Genomic DNA, 22,728 nt, shown 5'->3' with positions numbered 1-22,728 from the left:
TAAGATGGAGTTCAAGCCTAGTATGGGCTATATGAGATCCTAGGTCAAAAAAACATAATAACAGCAACGAAAAGTCTTGTTCTTGTACTTTGAGAACTAGGTTCTTCTACCAAAAAACAAAACAAAAAACAAAAAACAAACAAACAAAAAAACCCCAAAAACTAAAAAAACCAAAAAAACAAGTTTTAAAACTACAAAATGATTAAATGGAAAAAGTTTTTTCCAAAATTCACCTATGGTAAAATGTCAAAATCTAAAGCCAGTTTTCTTGAATTTTTCTATACATGGATCTTATTTTCAAAGCAATTCCTAGAATTTTTATAAAACTGCCCATGGTTACTTCTAGATGGTCAGACTGGGGTAGGCTTTTCTTTTTTTCCACTCTTCTATGTGTTCTGTTTAAAGTTCATTCTACCTGATATGTATTCATCAAAACAATGGCATTTGACCATACAATAGTTTTTAATCTCTTGAATTTGAAAATGAATATTGCACAGATCCATAATTTCCTAAAGCTTGTAAAATCTTCAAGGCAGATTTTTCAATAAAATAGAAAAAGAGAGTGGTGAAGCACAAGTATGTTTTTAAAGTGTCATAGATCAGCGTGAGTGGAAAGGAGGTGCTGATGCTGGTGGACTTGTTGTGTCCTGAGCCAAAAGGTAACAACTCAAGGCTACAGAGAATGTGGATACACATGGGCTTACTCTTTCTGCTTGAGAAAGGGATTCAGAACATATAGTGATCATCCTACTGTCTTTTAAAAACAACTTCCATAATACTTACAACTGTGACTTAATCTGGGCTGATCCTTTAGGCAACTGGTTCATGTAGAGGTAAAGGTTGATGTTCTGTTTCAGAGTAAGTAGATTAGAAGCTGGCTCTGTACAAAAGATTGACTTTTCCATCATAGCAGGATTTTTACTATAGAAGAGCAGAAGCTGTCTATAAAAGTACCTAAAATAAATGTTGTAACTTCGTTAAGTAATACAACTTCATACAGATGTATCTTAATTAGTATATAACTAAGTATAACCTGAGCAATGTCTCTTTATGTCAACAGCTTTGATATTGATAAGAATCTTATAACTTTAATTAGTGAAACATTAAGTCCCTCAAGAAGTCCTCACTGGGGACTGCCCTGTAACTCATACGAAAGCATCGGTGCTTTATTACTATTCTACACCCACATTCAAGACTCTTATCAGATCTTGCAAAGGACCCATTTCTCCAGGTTCCTTCTTTCCTCCTGAGATAGTTCAGAAGAGTCAATTTGTTGCCCTTTTCCTATCAAAGTAAGTTCCTCCTCTTTGCTACCATCACTATCACCACTTTAACATTGTTTCTTAGTGCTGTTGAAGAAAAACCCAAGAGCACAGATAGAGCACAGGGAACATTATGGGTTGTACAAAGTGAATAACAATGCCAAGCATGAGAAAAACTTCACACTTTAGAGGTAGCATTAAGAAAGTCAGATAATATCATCAGCATCAAGGAAAAGTGGACAACAATGAGTTAACTCCTATGGGCTTCCACAATACTGTATGTGTGTGGTGTATGTACATGTGTGTGCATGCCAAGTCAGTTTAGGCTGGGTTAGCAGGTCCTCCAGCTTTCCGGATCTGGCCATCTCCACTCCCTAAGGCTAGGGTCACAGGAACAAGCAGCCATATTCAGCTCTGTATTCCAGTTCTGGGGATGTGCCAACAGGTCCTCACATTTGCAGAGCAAGCACACTTGCCCATTTCCCAGCACTCTAATAACTTTAAACATTATATAATTCTTTCCTTAATAGAGATACCTAATTGCATTTTTTTAGCTAAAACAGATCTACCTACATTTGTTTTAAAATATTCCAGCAAAGAAAGCAGCAACAACGAGAACACAGGAATTAAACAAGAGGAACAGAATGCTGACAACTGCTCAAGCTGGAAGATGACACTTACTCCACCTTGACTGGATATTTGCTATAGTGGCAATTCTGTGAGAAGTTTGATAGTTTAGAAGAACCAAAAGTCAGTGTATATTACAGGAGGTAATACTCAAGTCCCACTCCTCATGTTTTATACACAAACACTCTTGATCTTTTGAACCACCTGCTACTTTTTCCTCTTGTGAATCTGAATTCAGCCCTTTTCCTTCTCTTTTGGTCTATCAGCTTAAAGCAGTGTTCTCAACCTTCCTAATGCTGCAACCCTTTAATACAGTTCCCCATGTTATGAGGACCCCCAGCCATAAAGTTATTTTGTTGCTACTTCGTAACTGTAATTTTGCTACTGTTATGAATTGTAATGTAAATTCAGGGATATCTGATATATGGCCTCTTTGGAATAATCATTTAACCCCAAATGGGTCACAAAGCAAAGGATACATTGTTTATACTCTGTTGAGTAATAGAAGAGTATTGGAGGAATTTGTAACTGGAAACCTGTGCTTTTCTGGTGCTATCTTTGGGTAAGTATATCTAATTTAGATGTGAAATAAGATCAAGTTTGTGTTAACATAATGTTACACTTTCCAATAACTTTAATCTTTCAAAGGTGATATTTCTAACTTTAAAATATCTTGCAGTGCCCTTTTTAAAAAAAGATTTATTCCCGAGTGAGGTAACTCAGACCCAAAAGGACATGCATGGTATGTACTCACTAATAAGTGGATATTAGCCCAAAAATACAGAATACCCAGGATACAATCCTCAGAATTGAAAGTTAACCAGCCAAAGGGTTGCCTAAGTGAGGATGCCTCAATCCCACTTGGGAGAGAGAAGAAAGCAGTCATGGGGGGGGGGGCAGAGTGAGGGAGGGACCTGGGTGGGAGATGGTAGGGAGAGGGGAAAATGACCAGGCATTGGGGGCTGGGGAGAAACAGAACTGAAGCCCTGAGGGCCAGCAGAAAGAATGGAAACAGGCAACCTCAGGAGGTAGGAATTAGGGGTACCCTCTAGAATGTACCAGAGACCTGGGAGGTGAGAGATGCTCAGGACTCAAAGGGAGAGACCTTAGAAAAATGCCATACAGTGGGGAGAGGGAACTTATAGAGTCCACCTCCAAGAGAAAGACAGGGCATCAAGTGGAGGGATGGGGTTGCTATGCCACAGTCAAAAACTCTGACCCAGAATTGTTTCTGTCTAAAAGAACTGCAGGGACAAAAATGGAGAAGAGCCTGAGGAAAAGGAGGTCCAGTGACAGGCTCAGATTGGGATCCAGCTCAAGGGGAGGATCCAAGGCCTGACACTATTACTGATGCTATGGTGTGCTTACAGACAGGAGCCTTCTGAGAGGCCCCAAAAAGCAGCTGAGTCAGATGTAGATACATCCAACCAATAGACAGAAGCCAGCTGGGGAACCCTGTGGTTGAATTAGCTGAAAGAGGCTGAGGAGGAGGGAGATGCCATAGGAAGTCTCAACTAACCAGTAGTCTCAACTAACCTGGACCTGGAGATCTCTCAGATAGCATACACCAGCTGATATGAAGCCCTGACAAGCCCAGACTGCTTGGTCTGGTCCCAGTGAGATAAGATGCACCTAACCCTCAAGGGACTTGGAGATCCAGGGAGTAGAGATGTCTGGGGGTTGAGGAAGGTATGAGGTGAAGGACAGTCAGAAGGCTGACCAGGAGGGGGACAATGACTGTACTGTAAAAAAAAAAGATTAAAGAATTTTTTAAAAGTATTTATTTATGTAGTATTCTGCCTGCATATATGCCTACATGCCAGAAGAGGACGCCAGATCCCACTAGATGGTTGTGAGCCACCATCTAGGAATTGAACTCAGGACCTCTAGAAGAGCAGTCGGTTCTCTCAACCTCAGAGTCATCTCACCAGATCCCTCTTGTAGTGCTCTTAAAACTTAGTTCCCAAGGAAATCACCAAAACCTACACAAGACACCAATTACCATGGCAATGTTACCACAACATAAAAATATCAAATGACTTGGATAAAAGATTGATAGTCTTTGCTCTGTTATGAGTAAAGTTCCACTTGAAAACAGGGGAGTTTCTGTGTAGTTGCTTGGGTGTGAGAGCATTACTAATGAAGGCATTAGCACACGCTTTCCCTTACCTAAGGAGAGACCTTCTCGCAGTGACAACTGCGTGAGTATCATGCAGCACCCTTCCATTGGGCTTGATGCACTGGCTGTAGTTGTATTCCCCTGTGCCTATAGCCACAACTTCATGATGTCCCCCTGAAAGAGCAGTGAGTTGTTAGTTAACCTCCCTCTCTCTATGTTCAAGTTCTACCTCTAAGCTCATTTAAAAACTACTGCATTTTTATTCCTGTGACATATTCATGTACCTGCGTTTATGATGTGAATATGTACAGAACTGACATCAATGATGAGCTCCAAGGCCTGCCTGTTTACATGAACGGAATGCCAAGGCCAGAAGATATTCTTCCCCTCACTTATTATAGCGTTTATGAAATGAATTTGCTTCTGCTTTTCCTCCTTAGGTGCCCTCTACCTTACAGCTTTCCACCTCAGTGGGCTCCTTTCTGCTCTTCCATCACATATATCCTTTCGCCCCTACTCCCCTCCTTAATACTAACTCTTGTTTCCTACCTAGCTTCACACCCTGTGCCCACTCCACTTACTTACACACATGCCAACACTAACAGTTAAAATCTGCATGTGAGATAGGATGTGATTTTCTTCTTGGCCTGTGTCAGCTCACTTAGTAATTTCCAGATCCGTCCATTTTCTAGTTAGCTTCTTAGGCAAGGAAGCAAGGTGATGCAGTCTAGGGACCCACGTGAATTACTGCAGGAATGTCCATGTGGCTTGCCTCAGACTTTACCAGCCCTCATACACACTTGTATTTCCTAAAACATTTTAATTCTCTCTCATATGCTTCATACAACTTCATAGCACCTTCCAGAATTTCAGTGAACATGGGAGTCACCATTCTACTATATGAACTTTAAGTGATGATTTTTATTGACACTAGAATATTGCTATCACCTTCATATTATCAATTTAAATATAGATTTTCTACTTTTATTCATGTTCCCAGTACTTATACAGAAATTCCAGTGCAACAGCTTCACTGTGATTATCTCTTATCTAAATATCTTTCACATTATTAATCTTACTAAATCTAGTTTTGACTGGCTTTTAAGCCACCTTGTAGTCTAATACCATATATTAATAATATATTTTATTTTACTTCTGTATATATGCTACCATGTATTATCAATAAATTCATCTCCTTGTTGAATTGTTGAATATTTATTGTCCACAATAAATATTTACCACCACATTTGTTTCTCATGCCTTCCTCTGTCTAAAAATATTTCCTCTCCTCTTCAGGGAACCCACTAGCCTTTAAAGCTTCAGCTTAAGTCTCGCCTATTGCATAAGGTTTTCATTCAGTGACCTCTCCTATCCATGAATTCTCATAACTTGCTTTTTGAAACAGGACCTAACCATGTAATTCCAGACTGATCCTTATGTTATGATCCTCCTGTCTCTAAGTTCTGCAATTAAAAAAGGGTGTGCCAATATGTTCACATTCTCACATGCTTGCAAGGTTAATGCAGTTTTTCATTTTTTATCATCTTAAAGATATATATTTATATATACACACATGTATAAAATATATGAGATATATATCTTATAAATATGATATATATATATTCTCTTCCCACCTGGATCATACAAGTTTCTTAAGAATATATCAAATATCAAAAATTGTTTTATCAATATCTCTAATAAAAATTCAAACTCTAAACATTAAAATGCAAGATAAAGTTAAAAGAGACTGTAACATCAAAATGTCCACAGGAACATACTCTTTCATATTTTGATATTTTCTTATTTGATAATAAAGACATTAATTTATTGCTCTCTCTTTGGTGTCTGCTATAGTGAGGGTTGATGTAGAGAAGGCACTGCTTCTGGTAGGGCAAGGTTTAAAGGTTAGGCCTTTCATTATTCTGTACTCTCTGCTGGCTCCTGGTCAGTCCATTTTGTCTCTTCCTTGAGAAGCTTTGCATTAAATGATTCACCTATCATAAAAGATCTTCAAATCAATGTAAAATTACAATCTACAGAAGCAGAACATAAAATATTATACAATATGGGTCAAATCATTAAGGTATTAATTCTTCTGTAGAGTAACATATACCAAATATATGGACTTACCTCTTTCAATAATGAAAGCAGCCAATGAACTGCTACATTTCAGATATTGTGAGTGACTAGAAATTAGTTGACTAAATGTTTCTTTAACAAGCTGTGAAATCTTGGCATACTGGACTTGTCTCCCTTCTAGGAAAAATAAAAAACAGTATGAATTGAAGAGGACTGTTATTTTTCTAAGAGGTGTGTTACTTTGCAATAACATTAGTAATTTATAGAGATAGATATGTAGACAAATTTCCACTTCTGTTTGGTTATATTCAGTTGTAAGAAAATTTACAAATTACAGAGCTCTGTAACTTCTTACGAATGATATGTCAGTACCAACCTTATTATCTGAACACCACTGTTTATGTTTGCAGAACTCAGTCAGACATGATTCTCAAACCCATCTGAGACAAGGCAATTTTTTTTGCTGTACAGTACTGTCTATCTTACATACTGCAACATACCACTTAATAGTAATAATCCTCCCAACCTGTGACAATCAAAACATATTCATTATACTCATCATGACAAAAAATATGTATTATTTGCCCCAATGAAAATCAGTGCAAATCAAAAGCATTTGAAGTCCTGATATAGGTTCCCCATGTTCCCCAAAAAAATCTTCTTGACCTTGAAAGGCAGTTCAAATAATTTTAAGTAAGCAGAATCACCAGCAGAATAGTGCACATAGCCAAGAATATACATCAGAGTTTCACAGGAAGCTTTATTTATAATTTTTAACATGATGTAGCCTAAAACTGCAAGGCAGAAAGGCCTGCTGTTTTGGTCATTTACAGCTGTGCATTGCTAAGGAAAGGCCCCTGCTGTCCCGGGTAAGAAACTGCAAATATCCTCAGTGCAGTGTTTCTCAAAGGTGGTTGTACAGCACTGTTTTCTGTTTGTTTTTAAAGACAATATCTCACTGTATACCAGACTGGCCTTCACTCATGATCCTCTGAAGTCACTGGCTTCCTGAGCTCTAGGGTACATGAACTTGTCAATGTGCTTAGCCCACTGAAAAAGGTTCTTGGTATATGGTGAGTGCTAATGGTTTATTAAGTGGTTCATGTTTCATTTAATATTGTCAAAACAAGTGAAATGATTTTTGCATTCATGCAATGATATATAAGAAATGTATGACTACTTAAATTTTTCAATAAATTCCTTTAATAATCATTATTTTCTAGAAGACACATATATCTCAGTATTCTGCTAAATGGATATAACTTGAGTCCATTTTTCTGTTCCTGTTAACTGAACTTTTTATTTGTTCATATTATTAACACTTATTACCTACCAAGTGAGTTATATTTTAAAAAAAGACAAAGAATAAAAGGACAATCACAAATTAGAAAACTGAACCTTGAGTTAAGCTGAGTGGACTAGTGTCTCTATCACCCAGAATTAAAAAAAAAAAGCTTCCATTATAAACATTTTTAATTAATCCTTTTTTTCATAGAAATGAGATATAGATTCACAAGTCTCCCTCTCCAGATGCTGAACCAGCACCACAAATTCCCTAGAGGTATTTGGGGACACAATCTATAAATATAGACATACAACACTGAAACATAAAAACCAAACCACGTTAAAGCTCACTTGGTAATTACTTAGTCTTGAACCCTCGCCAGTCTTATTATACCACTTCTTGAACTACAGATACTTATTTCAAGTGAAACCCACTATCATGAATAACCTGAATCTATGTTCAGAGACAACACAGTACTCTTCTCATGCAGATATAGTCCACTAGAAATATACTGCAAAGTAGATAGCCTGTAGACTATTACCACCTTGATAACTTGCCCAACATGAAATGTTCAGTAAATTTTTTGTGGGTCTTGAATCTTTATTTTTCAAAACATTCTATTCCTATTTTAACATCATATATTTGTTTGCTCACCTTTTTCTGACATTTGGCTCCAAAACTCAACTTTCCAAATTGGACTTTTATATTATTTTTTACACTATATCATATACTATAACCTGTTTTCCCAGGGTGATGTGATCTGGATTCTTGTTTGAACTCTGTCACTTTGGTCACTGTAAACATCTACAGTGGCTGATGAGAATGGCAAAACTTCTTCCAACAGTATGCAATCACCTGTGTAGATTGAGCCCTCAAGGCTATTCATGAATCCTCACACCTCTGAGGTCAAGGGGCCATACCTATCTTTTGGTGTATTTTGCCTTTTGAATGTGGTTATTTACCCTGTCTGTCCACCCAAATATATTTGAGACCTTTTTCTGTCTTAGGAAGATGAATACAACAGTAAGGCTGGCTAAAAGAAAGCAAGCCTAACTAAATGACAACAATGAAAGGGAAACTTTTCACTTAGGCTTCCTATGTTTATAGGAATTTGGTCATTCTAATATTTCTGACTGGGTTGAAGACTGATTACAGTGTCATAGCCTACTCAGGCTGTTTAACTTTAAAAATACATACTTAATTAGATAGTTATCCAATCGTATACAAGCCAGACAGGATATAGTATAGATTTTAAGCCTTTCTTAAGCTGGAATGGCTAACTAAATGCCCTGTTTAACTGATAAAATGTTGGACTGGGTGTTATGTATATGTTTTTAATTACAAAATGATAATAGTTGTGTTCAGTCTATATTTGAGAGAAAGTTTTTTTAATTAGACAGAAAGGATGAAATGTAATGTCCTCATTATGCAGGTGAAGGTAGGTACAGGATAGAATGAGGCCTGTCACTGGACGAGAAGGAAGGATGGGCAGGAGAAAAGTTTTAGAGAGGGAGAAGACCAGAGCGAGAGGAGAGGGCAGCTGAGAAAACATGGCAGCAGATGTTAAGATTTTTCTCTGCACATCTACAGGTTGTTATGAATATTCTTAAGGGATGGAGGTGTACAAGATTCTGTGTGTCTAGATGAATGAATAAATCTTATCTAGGTGGGTGTGATGGTTTACATAGGCTTGGCCAGGGAGTGGCACTATTAGAAGGTGTGGCCTTGTTAGAGGAAGTGTGTCACTGTTGGCATGGGCTTGGAGACCCTCCTCCTAGCTGCCTAAGGGTGCTCAGTCTGTTCCTGGCTTCCTTGGGTGAAGATGTAGAACTCAGCTCCTCCTGCACCATGCCTGCCTAGATGTTGTGAAGCTGCCATGCTCCTGCCTTGATAATAATGGACTGAACTCTGAACCTGCAAGCCAGCCCCAATTAAATGTTGTCCTTTATAAAACTTACATTGGTCATGGTGTCTGTTCACAGCAATAAAACCCTACCTAAGACAGTAAGTAATTATATCTTATCAATTGGATCAGAGGTTTGTGTTGGGTGTTCTTTCATGTGGTGATTTAATTGAGTTCAAGAGTGTGTGTGTGGTGGCTGGATACACTGGGCCGCCATGGAAATGGGATGTGTATGTCTGGCATGGTGGCAAACTGCCTTGGGAACTAGATGGGTAGAGAGATTGTTGCTGGGCTCAGAGAGTAGCCATCAGCAATGTGATATGTGATGGAGCCTAGCAGGTGAGTCCCTTTATTGACTGAGATGAAAATATCCCACAGATGCCATATGGCCCTATGGTGCTGGCCCTAGTGCGGGTTAAAAGAAACCTTTCTTTTTAATTTTACCACAACACCTTAAAGTCTGAAGTATCTCTCAGATATCATCAACATACAAATTAAAAACATCCTGCCTTCCAGGAGACAATGGTATACCAGTCAAGGACACAACTACTATACAATATTGAATGTGACAGTGTCACAACAAAACAATGAAAGTGCTGTTTCTGTGTGTCAGATACTCATATATTTTATGCCTATCAACCCAATCCTCATGATAATTTGATGAGGTATAGCTTTAATAGCAATTTTTAAAATGAAGAAATTAAAGTATGAGAATGAATTAGTCCTTAGTCACATATAACTTCAACTGGATATATGTATCATATATGTATATATTTTAAAGATGTATTTTTCTATTTTTATCTGCATGTATATATGTCTACCATGTACATGCCTTATTAATCTACCTCCATATTGAAAGGACCTGTCCCCCAACTATTTTGTGTTGTTCTGACAACAGAGCCAAAGTTCTCACACCATGTAGGCAAGTATTCTATCACCAAGCTGGGTCCAAGATCCCTCTTTCATTTTTAGACAAGACTCACTAAACTGACAGGCTGTTGGTGGAGTGGCAAGCCTTGAATTTGTTCTCCTCCTGCCTCAGCTCCCAGAACAGCTAGGATTCATATAATGCTATACCATTGGAACTGGCTCAAATCCCTTTTTAATTCTTCCCTCTCCAACTTCTTTTCTCTTCCTACAAGCAATTTTTAAGGGGAACTTCTATTTTAATAGAAGCATGAAAGATCTTAACAAAATGTTAAGGTCTATCTTCATATCTGTACACTTTAATTTTTCAATGGGTTTATCTTCTAAAAGGAACATTACCTACCATATTGTACTTTTGAAATATATGCTGCTTCAGGTGTAACAATAGGTTCTGCAGGAATAGGAGGAGGTCCTGTAAATAAAACGAAAGCATAGGAATCAATGAAATGCCAATATTCTAAAGAGCTGACAGCTAGCAGCTTTTTACTATTCTGCAGTAACAGTAACCCAAAAATGCAATAAAAACAAACAAACAAACAAACAAGAATCTAAAAAGAGCAATACATAATGGTTATATTCTTTACACTTTTCTGCCAATTCTGTCATCATCAATTGTACCTTGGCTCACACTGATCTTTCCTACTCTGACATCAGTTATCCAAACTACTTTCTGAGGTTCCTAATCGTAACAGCAGTTTAGCTTCCTTGTGAAAGTGGCAACACTCTGAAACTCAGTAGAGCATTGTTTCAGATGCTTAGGAGCAATCTCCTATTCATAATAATACTTTGTAAGACACTTGAACATTTTATCAAAAGGACTGAAATTATTTAAAATGCTGCTGTCATCAGGCTTTTAATAGGACAATGTTATAAATTTTCTAATGGGTTCAGTCTGAGTCTTTGTAAATATTTTCCAGCTCACTCCTAAAAGCTAAAGAGCACATGACAAACAAGAAAAGCTCATGACATTACACCAGAGGGACACAAAGGAAAAGTTCATGACATTACACCAGAGGGACACAAAGGAAAAAATCCAAAAAGGTTCTAGAAGCTAAGGTTTTTAACTTAGTTAAAATAAAGCAGAAAGAACACCTCTAGACTAAGTTTAAGATGAAAACCAGTTAAAGGTGTACAAACAAGCAAGGAAAGCATGCTGCTGTTATCTGAGACTTCACAGTAGAGAAAATGCTAACTAGAGTTAGACACATACACCTGGACTCAAGAAAAGCAAGTTGAAAACTCAGAAGAAAGAATTTAAAATCTATGTACTCAAGAGAGTTTGACTCAAGCAGAAAGAAAACTAAGGACATTAAATTATGCTTATTATGAGCAAATAATCTCAATAAGAAAAAAACTATAAAAGGAAATCTTCATTGGAAAATACCAGGGACAAATAGCCAAATATTTTGAAAAGAAAAAAAAACCCCTAAAACTGGAGAATCACATATCCAAATTTCAAAACTTATTCCAAAGCTATGTAATCAGAATAATGTAACAGTAATCAAAACAATTATTATTATAAGGGCAGACACATAGGTCAAAGTGCCCAGAAAGACACAATCTAAGTGTTTTTAACAGGAGTAATAAGGGTTTTGTTTCAGTGCTTCTGGGAAAACTAATATTCCCAAGTAATAGAATGAAGTTGGGCACTAGCATCTTATACAAGATAAAAATTTACTAAAAACCTTTAAATACAGCATTACATAAATATAATAGCTAAAACTATAAAGCTCTAAAAAGCAACCACAGTGGGAAAACTTCATCACACTAGATTTGGCAGTAATTTCTTAGGTATGGCATCAAAGGTACACACAACAGAAGAAAACTGGATTTATCAAAAGTAAAATGTTTTGTACATCAAAGGATACTACCAATAAAGTTAAAGGGAACCCTCAGGATGGAACGTTATTTGTACAACAGACATCTAATAAATACCAGAATAGATGTAGAATTTTAAAAGTCAGTAACAACAGACCTAGTTGAAGGTGGAAGAAATGACTTAAACATAATCTGTGTCTCCCTCTTAAAGATAATGTCCAATAAACACGAGAAATTATCATCACACAGCAATTGAAAAATTTAAGTCAAAACCACGAAGATTACCCTACATCCTTTAGTATGAGTACTGGCAAAACAGGGCTCTATCTTTTGGTGATGAAAACACAAGACAATTATAACTCAAAACACTTTAGCAGACAGCAGCTGGAAAGAAGTATTCAAACCCTATAATCTTGTAGTGGCTAAGCCTTTCTGGATTCCTGGAAAATAACACATTCCGATATCCATGTCAGTTGCATTTACCTGCTGGTTCTAAAGCTCTTGGCTCAGGCTCATCCAACTGTAGCAGCTCATCAAGAGCCAACTTTGCTGCATTGGATCTAGATTCCTTTTTATTTTGTCCCAGTCCTGTCTTGTACTGAATACCATCCACCACGGCACAAAAAGCAAAATATGGTCCCATAACATTTCCTTGAAAAAGAAATCAGAATGAATCTTACAGTAATTCACAGTATCTTCTTGCATGTCTGAATGTTAGTAAAATATTGCAGTATAAAATTCTTGAAAACTGGGGGTTGGGGATTTAGCTCAGTGGTAGAGCGCTTGCCTACCAAGCACAAGGCCCTGGGTGTGGTCCTCAGCTTGGGGGGGGGGGATTCTTAAAAACTAGTATCAAAGGACCTCCTTTTAGTGTAAATTCAACTCTTTGTAAATCAAGTAGAGATTACAATTACAGTTAGATCAACCCCAAAACTTGTATTATAACTGCAGCCAATGGGTTTAAGCAGCTGCACTGACTGCAGATATAATGCAAGCAACAAAGACAGCTTCAGAATACAGTGTAAGTATAATGTATGGCAGTGGTTAGCCTTCAAACATTTACCGAACCAACTAAGAGGTAGTAAAATATTTGAAAACTTCTGGTAATATTCATGTTTAAAATTTCAATACATATAAAACTGAATTTCTCTCATCTTTGGAATGCTTTAAAATTTTTATATGCTCTAAAATATAAGGGATCCTTTTGAAGAAACTTTGTATAACCATTAAGGCATCATTGTAAGCAACTGAGTCAATTACAGCTCAGGAAGGGAAGGTCAGGGAATAAATAGAAAGAAATAAAACAAACAAGAGAAAAGATGTCTCTATGAATTAAGCGAAATGCCCATTCTTGCACAAATTCCTTTACACTATTTCTTTTACTAGAATTTTTATTTGCCTCATAGAAACAAAACTGTAATCATCTCCTAAATTTACAGATGAAACATTTTAATGTTAGGTACTTAAATATCTTCCCTTTGCTAGGGATGGCTAGGGACTAGTCACTGCACATACACCACTATCTTATTTTCTCACATATTTGCAATCATGTTACATTGGCTGTTTCTAAAACATACACTTAAGATTTTACTAGGAACTTAAGTCCATATCTGGCTAATCTTGCTTTTTCCCCTTACCTAAACATCTCACTTTACCAATCCCCATGTTTACCTGTATTCAATCTAAACTTATTAAACCAGATGGCACTCTACTTTCCTAACAAGTGGCTCTGTATATTACAGTTGTTAGAGAGTGCTCCATGTCAGAATGCTGAGTATTGAACTTCAGCTTGTTTAGAGCCTCAGTTCACAAACTTCCTGAATCATACTTGGAACACAGAACAAACGAACAGCACTGCCACTTCTCAGAGCAGCAAAGTATTTTCATTGGGATTTTTTTATCTTTCTTATTAACAGCTTACATTTTCCAAGAGTGATCTGAGAATAATGTAGGAAAGGTAAGACGGTAAACAAATATTGAGACCTCTGCTCATTTTTGTCATGTCAAGTTTACTGCTATTTCACCCAAAGAAACTTCTTAAAAATCCTCAGTAAAATCTCCAGAGCTTTAAATTATGTTGCAGAGATTCCATTTTTGAGATCCATACAGGGAAAAGTTAGACAACTACAGAAACAAAACTCTCTGAACGTACACAAACATTTCAAAGGTCTTTTCACTGTCACATGTTAGTCAGTGCTTCTGAATGGCAAGCTTCTAAGACAGCATAAAGAGAGTGCAAGCCTCTTTCTGCTGCTCATTAGACTCCTGTACCTTCCACAAATACACACAGGAAGAGGAATTTCAGGTTCAAGGGTGTAAAGGAGAAAGGCAGACATTACAGACAACTCTGCAGAGGCAGTATCAACCATGCAAGTGCCCTTTACTTAGCAGACCCTTCAATTTCAGGGGCTAAATCTGACCATATGTTGTTCTTAGGAATCACAATCACAGTCTTATAATTTCAGAACAAATACAACAAATACTTGATTAACACTGAGAGAAACGTGTGTTTATTCTACAAATATTTGTGTCACAAAGTATCTATTAACCTTAACATTGTGTGTTGTAAGTAAATGTAAAGCTGCTTACATGCCTTACTTTTATTGGAAAAAATGCTAATCCTGGGATAATTAGGCACAACTTTGAACTTGCCTGTTGTTACAGTTTCCTTGAGGTCAAGCTGAACACGCTGCATTTGTGCAAACTGGTGCAAGGCTGACACAGGATTGATCTCTCCACGTCTGTATTTCATTATAAATTCTTTAGGTATTTTTTTTGGAGGAAGGACAGGATTTGAAATAGATGAAAGACCTTTGGAAAGCAATGGCTCTGGAAAATTACCTAAGAACAAATATTTATACTGGTTAGTTTGGTTTAAAGAAAATGAATCAAAGTACTAAATCCTTATAAAGTAAGTGTTTCCCCCCAAGTTCCTACTATACAGTTTGAGTACACATAAAACTACAGCCTGGTGTTGTATATGTCTTTTGGCATACAGAGGACGTTATTATATAGGAATATCACTCATGATAGAAAAATTAATGGAATTTTAGTGATGTCTTCAGAGACAAGTCATTTTTACAGGTGAGATCACTAAGGTTTAGAATGGCAATGATATAGAACTGGTTTTGTTGGGACTACAATCTAGTTTTGTGCTCAGTTCTGTTAGAATGCCTATCCCACTGAACTGTCTGATTCTGATTCAACCTAAGTTCACAGTGTGTTTACCTCTGTTTTTTATTATATGAATTAATGCGCAGAATACAAAGTGCTTATTAGTCTAGAGCTTTCCCTGACATCCCTTGGGAGAGGGGGCAGGTTAACTTATATTTTAAGTAATTCAACAGTGAAGGTGGGGAACTAATAAATGATCTGCAAAGAATTCTACAGACCTCCTACTATACTATGTAACAGTTACTAACTCCAAATGGCACATGGCCACAGAGATGGCAGAACACACACACACACACACACACACACACACACACACACACACACACACACACACACCACTTAGCACTTGCTAGCAATCCCAGCATCTTAATGTACCTAGGTACTTCTACAATAAAAAGAAAGTTGTACCTGTCACTTGCGTAACCTTGGATGCCATATTGGACAGACTACAACTTTCGGAGGAATATCCAGTGGGCAAAGTGACCGTCTGAGCTGATGACTGAACTGGTAAATTCTTTTTCAGCATCTGCGCAAAGCTAGGGACCCTGGAACTCTGAAACCAGTCATTGTTTCCAGAAGTTTTCTCACCTGTTTAGGATGAAATTGGCAGAAAATGAAAATCCTGGGTAAACAACTAGCTCCTGAAGAGGAACACCTCCCCCCGCCCCCCAAAAGACCTTTTAATTTGACAGAAGTGTTTTTCCTCACACACATGCTCCCATGGCTACAGCCAAATAATCCCTCTTTAATTGATCCCAAAGCTGTGTTGTGTTTTAACAAATTTTCCAAATTCTTCTCTAAACTCAACTATAAATGGGAATAGAAGGAACAGCAGAGGGGACTTGAGAAACCACCACCACCACCACGACCACCACCACCACCACCACCACCACCACCACCACCACCACCACCACCACCACCACCACCACCACCACCAAGAGGCTCCCAGAGCGGAGGGGCCTCATTAGCAAGATCTAGAAAGACAAGAACAAGAGGGGACAGAACCAAACCGACGGCCTGGCCAGCGCACCCCCGAGGCTGTCCTTCGCGCCCTCCCCGCCCAGGCTCGCAGGCAGGTGAGCGGCAAGAGGCAGGCCGAGCCGAGGGCCCGGGACTGGGGCTCGTCGGCTGCCGCCCGCGGTCGCCATTGCTGCGCTGCCACCGTCGACCTCTCGTCTCAGGCCTCTGCAGGCCGCGCAGCCAGTCGCGTCTTTCAAAAGGCCCCTCGAGCAGACCCTGAGGAGCGGGGCCAGCGCCCCCGTGGGCGCCCCTCGACCAATCAGCAAGGACCTTCGCTCTGGCCCCGCCCCCGCGCCCTGCCCGCGTGGGATACGTGCGTAGCTTAGTCGGGGTCACGGTGAATGGCGCGCAGGTTCCAGGCCTCGTCTCTATCGACCCCGTTCTTCCGGCCTTGTCAGGTTGCATTCTTTCTGTAGAAGACAAAGTCCCAAGGTTCAGCCTCTCCTACCCTGCCCCTCTCACCTCCTCATGCGGCTGCCTGTCCTCACCCCACTAAGGGAGACCACTCCGCCACACACAGAACACTACAAAGATGCTTATTCCCACCTCAGTTGTCTATACCTAGGACTACGTATCTGCCTCACAGAGTACCACATGGCTACATAGCCCCACTTCAATGGTCAACACGTAGGGTGACACCAGTCATCCCAGACCAGCACATGGGTGTCTATCCCTGCCTCAGTTGTCTACACCGCCCGCAGCTGCCAGCCCTCACAAAACACCAGATGTCTTCTTAACTCCGCTCAGTGTCTAGCGAGAGGAACCTTCCCCGGAGGCAGCTGGGAAAAGCAGAGGCTTGTTTCAAAGATACCCTTCACTTTGTCTCCAGGTAAGATCTGAGAAAGGGTCCAGGGTTAGGCCTCTGGCAAGCAGAAGATCCCCTAGTGCAGCCCAAAAGAACGATCAGGAAGCCGTCGGGAGGCTGAAAGCAAATGGCCCCAACATCTGGGTGACTGATCTCTCCATTCCCTTTTACGATTGTCCTCATACAAGTCAAAAGAGGACCTAACCAAGCTATTAACTAATAGGTAGTGGAAAATATTTTAAATAGTGAATGATTAAGTGTTGGGATGCAATCAGAAAGGCGTCCAAGGGATTGTGTTTTGTTAGCACAAGATTATGATGACATCGACCCTTTGATATGGGCAGGTTTTCTCAAGAATTAAGGCCATTTTTTAAAAAGTAAGAGAAAAGGACAATGGAACTGATGGCCACTTACCACTAGTGTAGCAAGAAATAGCGTAACAGCACATATGAAACTGAAGGCAGAACAATCTCATTCTTGTAAGTAGCATTTGCAGTAAGTATTTTTCTTTAGTTATTATCAACATGTTTTGACTAATTTGGTTAATCAAAAACCCATTTACAACTAATGATCCAGAAATTTTTGTTGCTAACGATAAAGATGGGAATAAAATATTTAATAACAGAATCCAATTATGTTAGGATCAAATATAAAGGTAGACATGGAACAGAAGTAGAAGTTGAAGGGACAAAAGAAAACATATAAAATGACTCAGTGGATGAAGGCGCCCGCTGCAAAGCATCATAACTTGTTTGATCCTTCAAAGGAGAGAATTAGCTCCTATAGATTCTACCCCCTCCACACACACACACAGAGCAAAATTTTAAAATATACAATTTACAGAAAAGAATAATGATGGAAAAGTCCCTCTGTTTCCCCTTGTGTTACTTTGTAATAACCAGGACAAACTTATTAAAACTAAGAAATATTACAACACATTCTTTTGGATTTCAGAGTTTCTCTACTGCCCCAGTTTCTCTTTCAGGATTCAGAGGTTGCCACAAACATTCAGAAATTGTTTCTTTTGTCTCCTGTGGTCTGTGGTCTTTTTTTTTAAAGTCTTCTTTCTTATGCTTAGATACATTTGAAGAGTGCAGGTCCCAGACAATGACATCTAATTGAGGGGCAGACAAAGGGATGAATTGGAAAACAGCTGAGTTGAATCAGGGAGCCAGAGTTCAGCGTTCTTTCAGCAGTGAGTCTCAGAGGCTGAAACATTCTAGGCTGGAAGCTGAAGTCTCCCGGGCTTGCAAAGGATTACATTGTATGGAGGCTGGAAGCTTCCAGGCCTAGGCCAAGGAAATGTTAGAACACAGAAGGAAATGCTCTGGGCTCAGCCCTAACTATTTGTTAACCCTGGTTATGGCTCTCATCTCATCCTTTTCTCTGAGGGGAAAAAGTGACATTTAAATTATTTACACACACAGGTGGCAACAACCTGAAAAACTTAGTGAGCACCTTCCCTTCTACTGAACGATAAAACCATGGTTTTGATATTTCCCATTGAGGGTAGTTTTTCATCCTCCAATTTGTGTTTAGTCCAGGTTTCTTATGTAGGTGGGTGGGTCAAACAAATAATGGGAAAATTATCTATGTGTAGAATCAAAGATTTTTGTTTCTTTTCTTTTCCTCAGGAGCAGCAAGGAGGAAAAGGCCCTCTGGCCTTGATGCATGATTCCTGTATTTTGTCTGCTTCACTTTAAATCAGTGGTAGAAAATGTGGAATACACCTTAGAGGGAGATCATTAGACCTAGGAATCAGCTGTCCTGTGTACCACTTAATTTCAGAGTTTCTTTGGTTAGCAAAAGAGATCCAAGACTCAAAACTTTACAGGGAGTCAGGGTAATTTTGGAGATATTATAGTCACCAGGGGCTAAGCTTCTTGACACAGAGGGTTAGGCCACATAAGTTGCCTTTATTTGCAGTGATCAGCTTTATTCTATATTTCATTCCCATAAAAGGGGTGTGATTGTTCCTCCCAGATCTTGCATTTCTTCTTGCCATGACCAGTGAGGAACCCAAAAGTCAGAACTGTCTATTTTGATGGGATATGTTGAAGGCACAAGGAAAACAAGTTCCCCTAAATAAACCAGGTGAAAGACTTTGTTTAAATCACCTCCAAAACCAGAGGAATCCATCATTGAGATACAGTATTGCCTCCTAAGTCTGATACAGAACTAATGACTATATCACAGGACAACAGGAACACAAGAAAACATCATATAATTGCAGCCTTCCTGAATTAGCCTACCACAGATATAACAGGAGTACAAGTGGAACATGGAAAGTGACCCTGAGGTATGAAGTCCCAAAACAGCAAAGGATATCGAGGATAAAGAAAACCACAAGGGATTCCATGGTCTCAGCCCAAGGAAGGGTGCACATATGCCTCACCTAATCAGTGGTAACTGAGAATACCAAAAGATGTTATTGGGTCTTATTTTGATCTCTCTATGACTCTGGAGTCAGCTGGGATAAGAGCCCATGAAAGCAATGAGGGTAGGCAGTTGCACACAATGTCCACAGGCAGCAGTTGGCTTTTGTAGTACATGGAGAAACTTGGACAAAGCCTCCCACACTGCCATTCTTTTCCATTCAAGTGGCATAACCAATGTACACCATCCTGTCCAACTTTGTCTGCCTGGTCACATCTCAGCCTTCCACCCCCTAAACACATACCTCTGCCTTGAGAATGGTTCATGGGAATGGGAACTGTCTATGACCTTGACTGTGATCCAAATGTAACTTATAGTGCCTGGAAGATACCTTAAGCCTTGCAAAGAAAATAGATGTTACTGAGACACTAAAACCCTCACTAATTTAGTACACCACCCCCAGCACTGATGTGATTATGGCATTTGTTTTGTTTGTTAGTTTTTTTCCCCTTTAACAGCACTGTACCTCTGAACTTGGGCACCAAAAGACTTTGCAGAGTCATGAGTTCACTCTTTGGCCATAACAAACAACAACAACAACAACAACAACCTCAAAACTTTATTGACTGAATCAGTATATCCCACAGTTGCTATCACATTTGGATCATTATTCCTTGTGTGGGCTGAGACCATTCTTTGACTTTGTGTTAGCAGACATTTTAGTACCTTAGAAACCAGCATGTTAGAAACAGTTAAACCCAATTTAATGTTTCAACAACCTTGTGTGTACATTTACCCACTTAGACTATCAACTACCTATGAACCATAGATTAATGTCTAATTGCTGGTGTTACAAGGAGTCCACCAGAGATGACCACTCACACGTATTATAGACAGTTGAAAGTCTTTATTCCAGTCCACTGGGACTACACTCAGATATTCAGGACTCAAATGTTTAATATAAGATTTTTAAAGGCAAAAATCCACATTCTGGTATTTTGCTTGGCATCTGTAAGGAGAGGTTTTAGGCAAGCAAGCAGTTTAACAGAAGCTGGGGCACTTTGATCTTGGGTTCCTAGAATAAATTTAGGATATTTTCCACAGGATTCTCCATCAAGATCAAATTTTAGATAAACCTATAGACCTTAGCAAAATACAAGATGAAAGAACTTTACACTGCTGTGTCACACTGTCACCAAGCCAAGAAGTTTTGTTCCCACTTAGTCCCCTAAACACAATGAACCAAGGCTTTCTCAGAATTGAGGGAATAGCAGTGGAATGAAAGAAGTGGGAATTCAGAATCTTAGAATATACTTACTTGTTCTATCCTCAGAGCTTTAAAATTCCATCTTGGTTGCCATGTTACAGGAAATGTTGTGAAAGCCCGTATGTTGGACTGTAGATGTTATTGGGGAAACTGGGGCTCCCTGTCATGGGTTCTTTGTTTTGTTTTACAAATTTAAATGGTCTTAGAAGGAAATTTAAGTACTATATTAATAATTTTAGGAATCCAGCAGAGGATGGAGGTCAATGAGCAGACACATGACCAATAGCAGCTGTGTGATGTGACAGAAAGGAGAGAGCACTGTTAGCTTGAGGAAAGAATGAGAAAGCCAAGCATGTCTAAGAAAGCATGCTAACAAATAAATATCTAAAAGAAAAAAAAAAGAAAAAGGAAGCTTATTGTTGCTGTTCCTTCCAGCTTGGATGAGCAGACACAGCTCTGAGGTGGGGCAATGTCCCAATGGAAGGGTATCCTGAGATATGGGAACCCAGGAACCAGTTACCTCTGAGGTGTCACAGTACCTCAACAGGGGTATCACCAGATGCGGGGGCCCAGGACCCACACAGCTCTGAACAGAGGTGTTACATTCCTGAAGGAGACTATCCTTGCCTGAGCTGCAGTGCTACAGTGTAACAGTTCCACTTTGCAGCTTCTCTTCTCCAGGGTTGCAGCCTCACAGGGGAGGGTATCCCCAGTTGAGAGCACAGGAGCTAAGGAGCCTTAGCACAGCTCCACTTCTTTGGTTCTTCCTTACTTTGCTTCATTACTTCATGGTTTCTTCACATGAAAGCATTACAAGAGTCACACCAGGCAGTAAATCTCATAAAAGATTTATAAGGATGGATAAATATAGCCTGAGAAGCAACAAATCTGGGGTGGCTGCCTCTGTTCCCAGGAGATGACAGCAGTAAATTAACAGAGGGCAGGGCTTATATAGTATATCTTGAGGCAGGGGGAATCATTTCAGGGTAGAGATTTCCAGAGTGAGAATTGGTGGGATTTCAAGTCTTGATCTTGGGGGGCTCAGGGATTGTGAGGTTTCCTGTTCAGGGATTAGTGGGGTTTTATTAAGATTTATCACCTAAAATTAGCATCATCTGGGAAGGATCCTGTTGAGAAGCTGGAGATGAGCTTTGTGACAGTCACAGAGGCTGGAGCTCCTCAGGCCTGGGCCTGACCACTCTCCTGCCTTAGGGATTTTCAAAGTTTACGCAGTATACAAAGTTTACAAAGGGAGCCCACAGCAGTGAAGCCTTTCCCTGCGGCTTGAGCTTGCAGGAGTAGCTAACACTTATACTTCTGAGGAACTCTGAAAGCAGTGGGGATTAGCAGAGTAACATGGAGGCATTTCTGGAAGCAACTGTATAGTATCAGTTTCCAGAGAGGCTCCCATCTCCTCCCCGCAGATTCAGCTGAATCAGGATTCAGAGGTAATCTTTTTGAAGAAGAGGTAAGCACAGCTGAAGTAAGTTTAAAACATAGTTTCTGAGAATTGCATATGTGAAAACTGTATTTGCATAATTCACCACCTCTCCTGATTTCCAACTCTTCCCATGTCTCTCCTTCTTAAATTCATGACTTTTATTAGTCACACGTATACACATACACATTTATAAATACAGCCTACTGAGTTCATTTGGGCTTGCTCATGTATATGTGCCCATGTGTGTGCTTAGGGCTGATGACTTAGGGTTGGATCACTCATTAGGGGCTTGTCCTTGGAACAGACTGCTAAGCAGTCATTAATTACCCATAGCTCTCTACATCTAGAGGTTAAGGTCTTGGGAGGAGACAATAGTATGCAATGTTCTGATATTAGAATGCTGTGTGTCTACCTAGAGAAAGAGATAGATTCCATTCTTTTGACCAGGAGGAAATAACTTTCCCTTAAGAGTTCTATACAGATCCTGACAGCTATTCTTTTTTTTTTTGGTTCTTTTTTTCGGAGCTGGGGACAGAACCCAGGGCCTTGCGCTTCCTAGGCAAGCGCTCTACCACTGAGCTAAATCCACAACCCCCCTGACAGCTATTCTTTTTTTTTTTTTTGA

General features: G+C 39.3%; 1 protein-coding gene across 5 annotated transcripts in view; it reads right to left on the bottom strand.

Moving 5' to 3' along the window:
* Positions 1–21,065, bottom strand: part of Adad1 (adenosine deaminase domain containing 1) — a 63,335-nt gene extending 42,270 nt beyond the window's left edge. For 2 of the 5 annotated variants that reach the window (XM_063281569.1, XM_006232278.5), the window contains exons 1-8: positions 16,225–21,065; positions 15,603–15,782; positions 14,673–14,861; positions 12,504–12,671; positions 10,546–10,614; positions 6,139–6,264; positions 4,059–4,182; positions 784–954 (exon numbers count right to left, since the gene is read on the bottom strand). In XM_063281569.1, the coding sequence (XP_063137639.1) occupies positions 784–954; positions 4,059–4,182; positions 6,139–6,264; positions 10,546–10,614; positions 12,504–12,671; positions 14,673–14,861; positions 15,603–15,782; positions 16,225–16,342 (1,145 nt within the window). In that variant the 5' untranslated portion in view covers positions 16,343–21,065. Of the gene's footprint in view, positions 1–783; positions 955–4,058; positions 4,183–6,138; positions 6,265–10,545; positions 10,615–12,503; positions 12,672–14,672; positions 14,862–15,602; positions 15,783–15,871; positions 16,002–16,224 lie in introns of all 5 variants that reach the window. The other 3 variants (XM_063281570.1, XM_006232279.5, NM_001006977.2) reach the window with 3 other exon arrangements.
* Positions 21,066–22,728: the final 1,663 nt, after the last annotated feature.

This window comes from Rattus norvegicus, chromosome 2, assembly GCF_036323735.1.
Source record: "Rattus norvegicus strain BN/NHsdMcwi chromosome 2, GRCr8, whole genome shotgun sequence".
Classification (NCBI taxonomy): Eukaryota; Metazoa; Chordata; class Mammalia; order Rodentia; family Muridae; genus Rattus; species Rattus norvegicus.
This window is presented reverse-complemented; position numbering and strand designations above follow the sequence as displayed.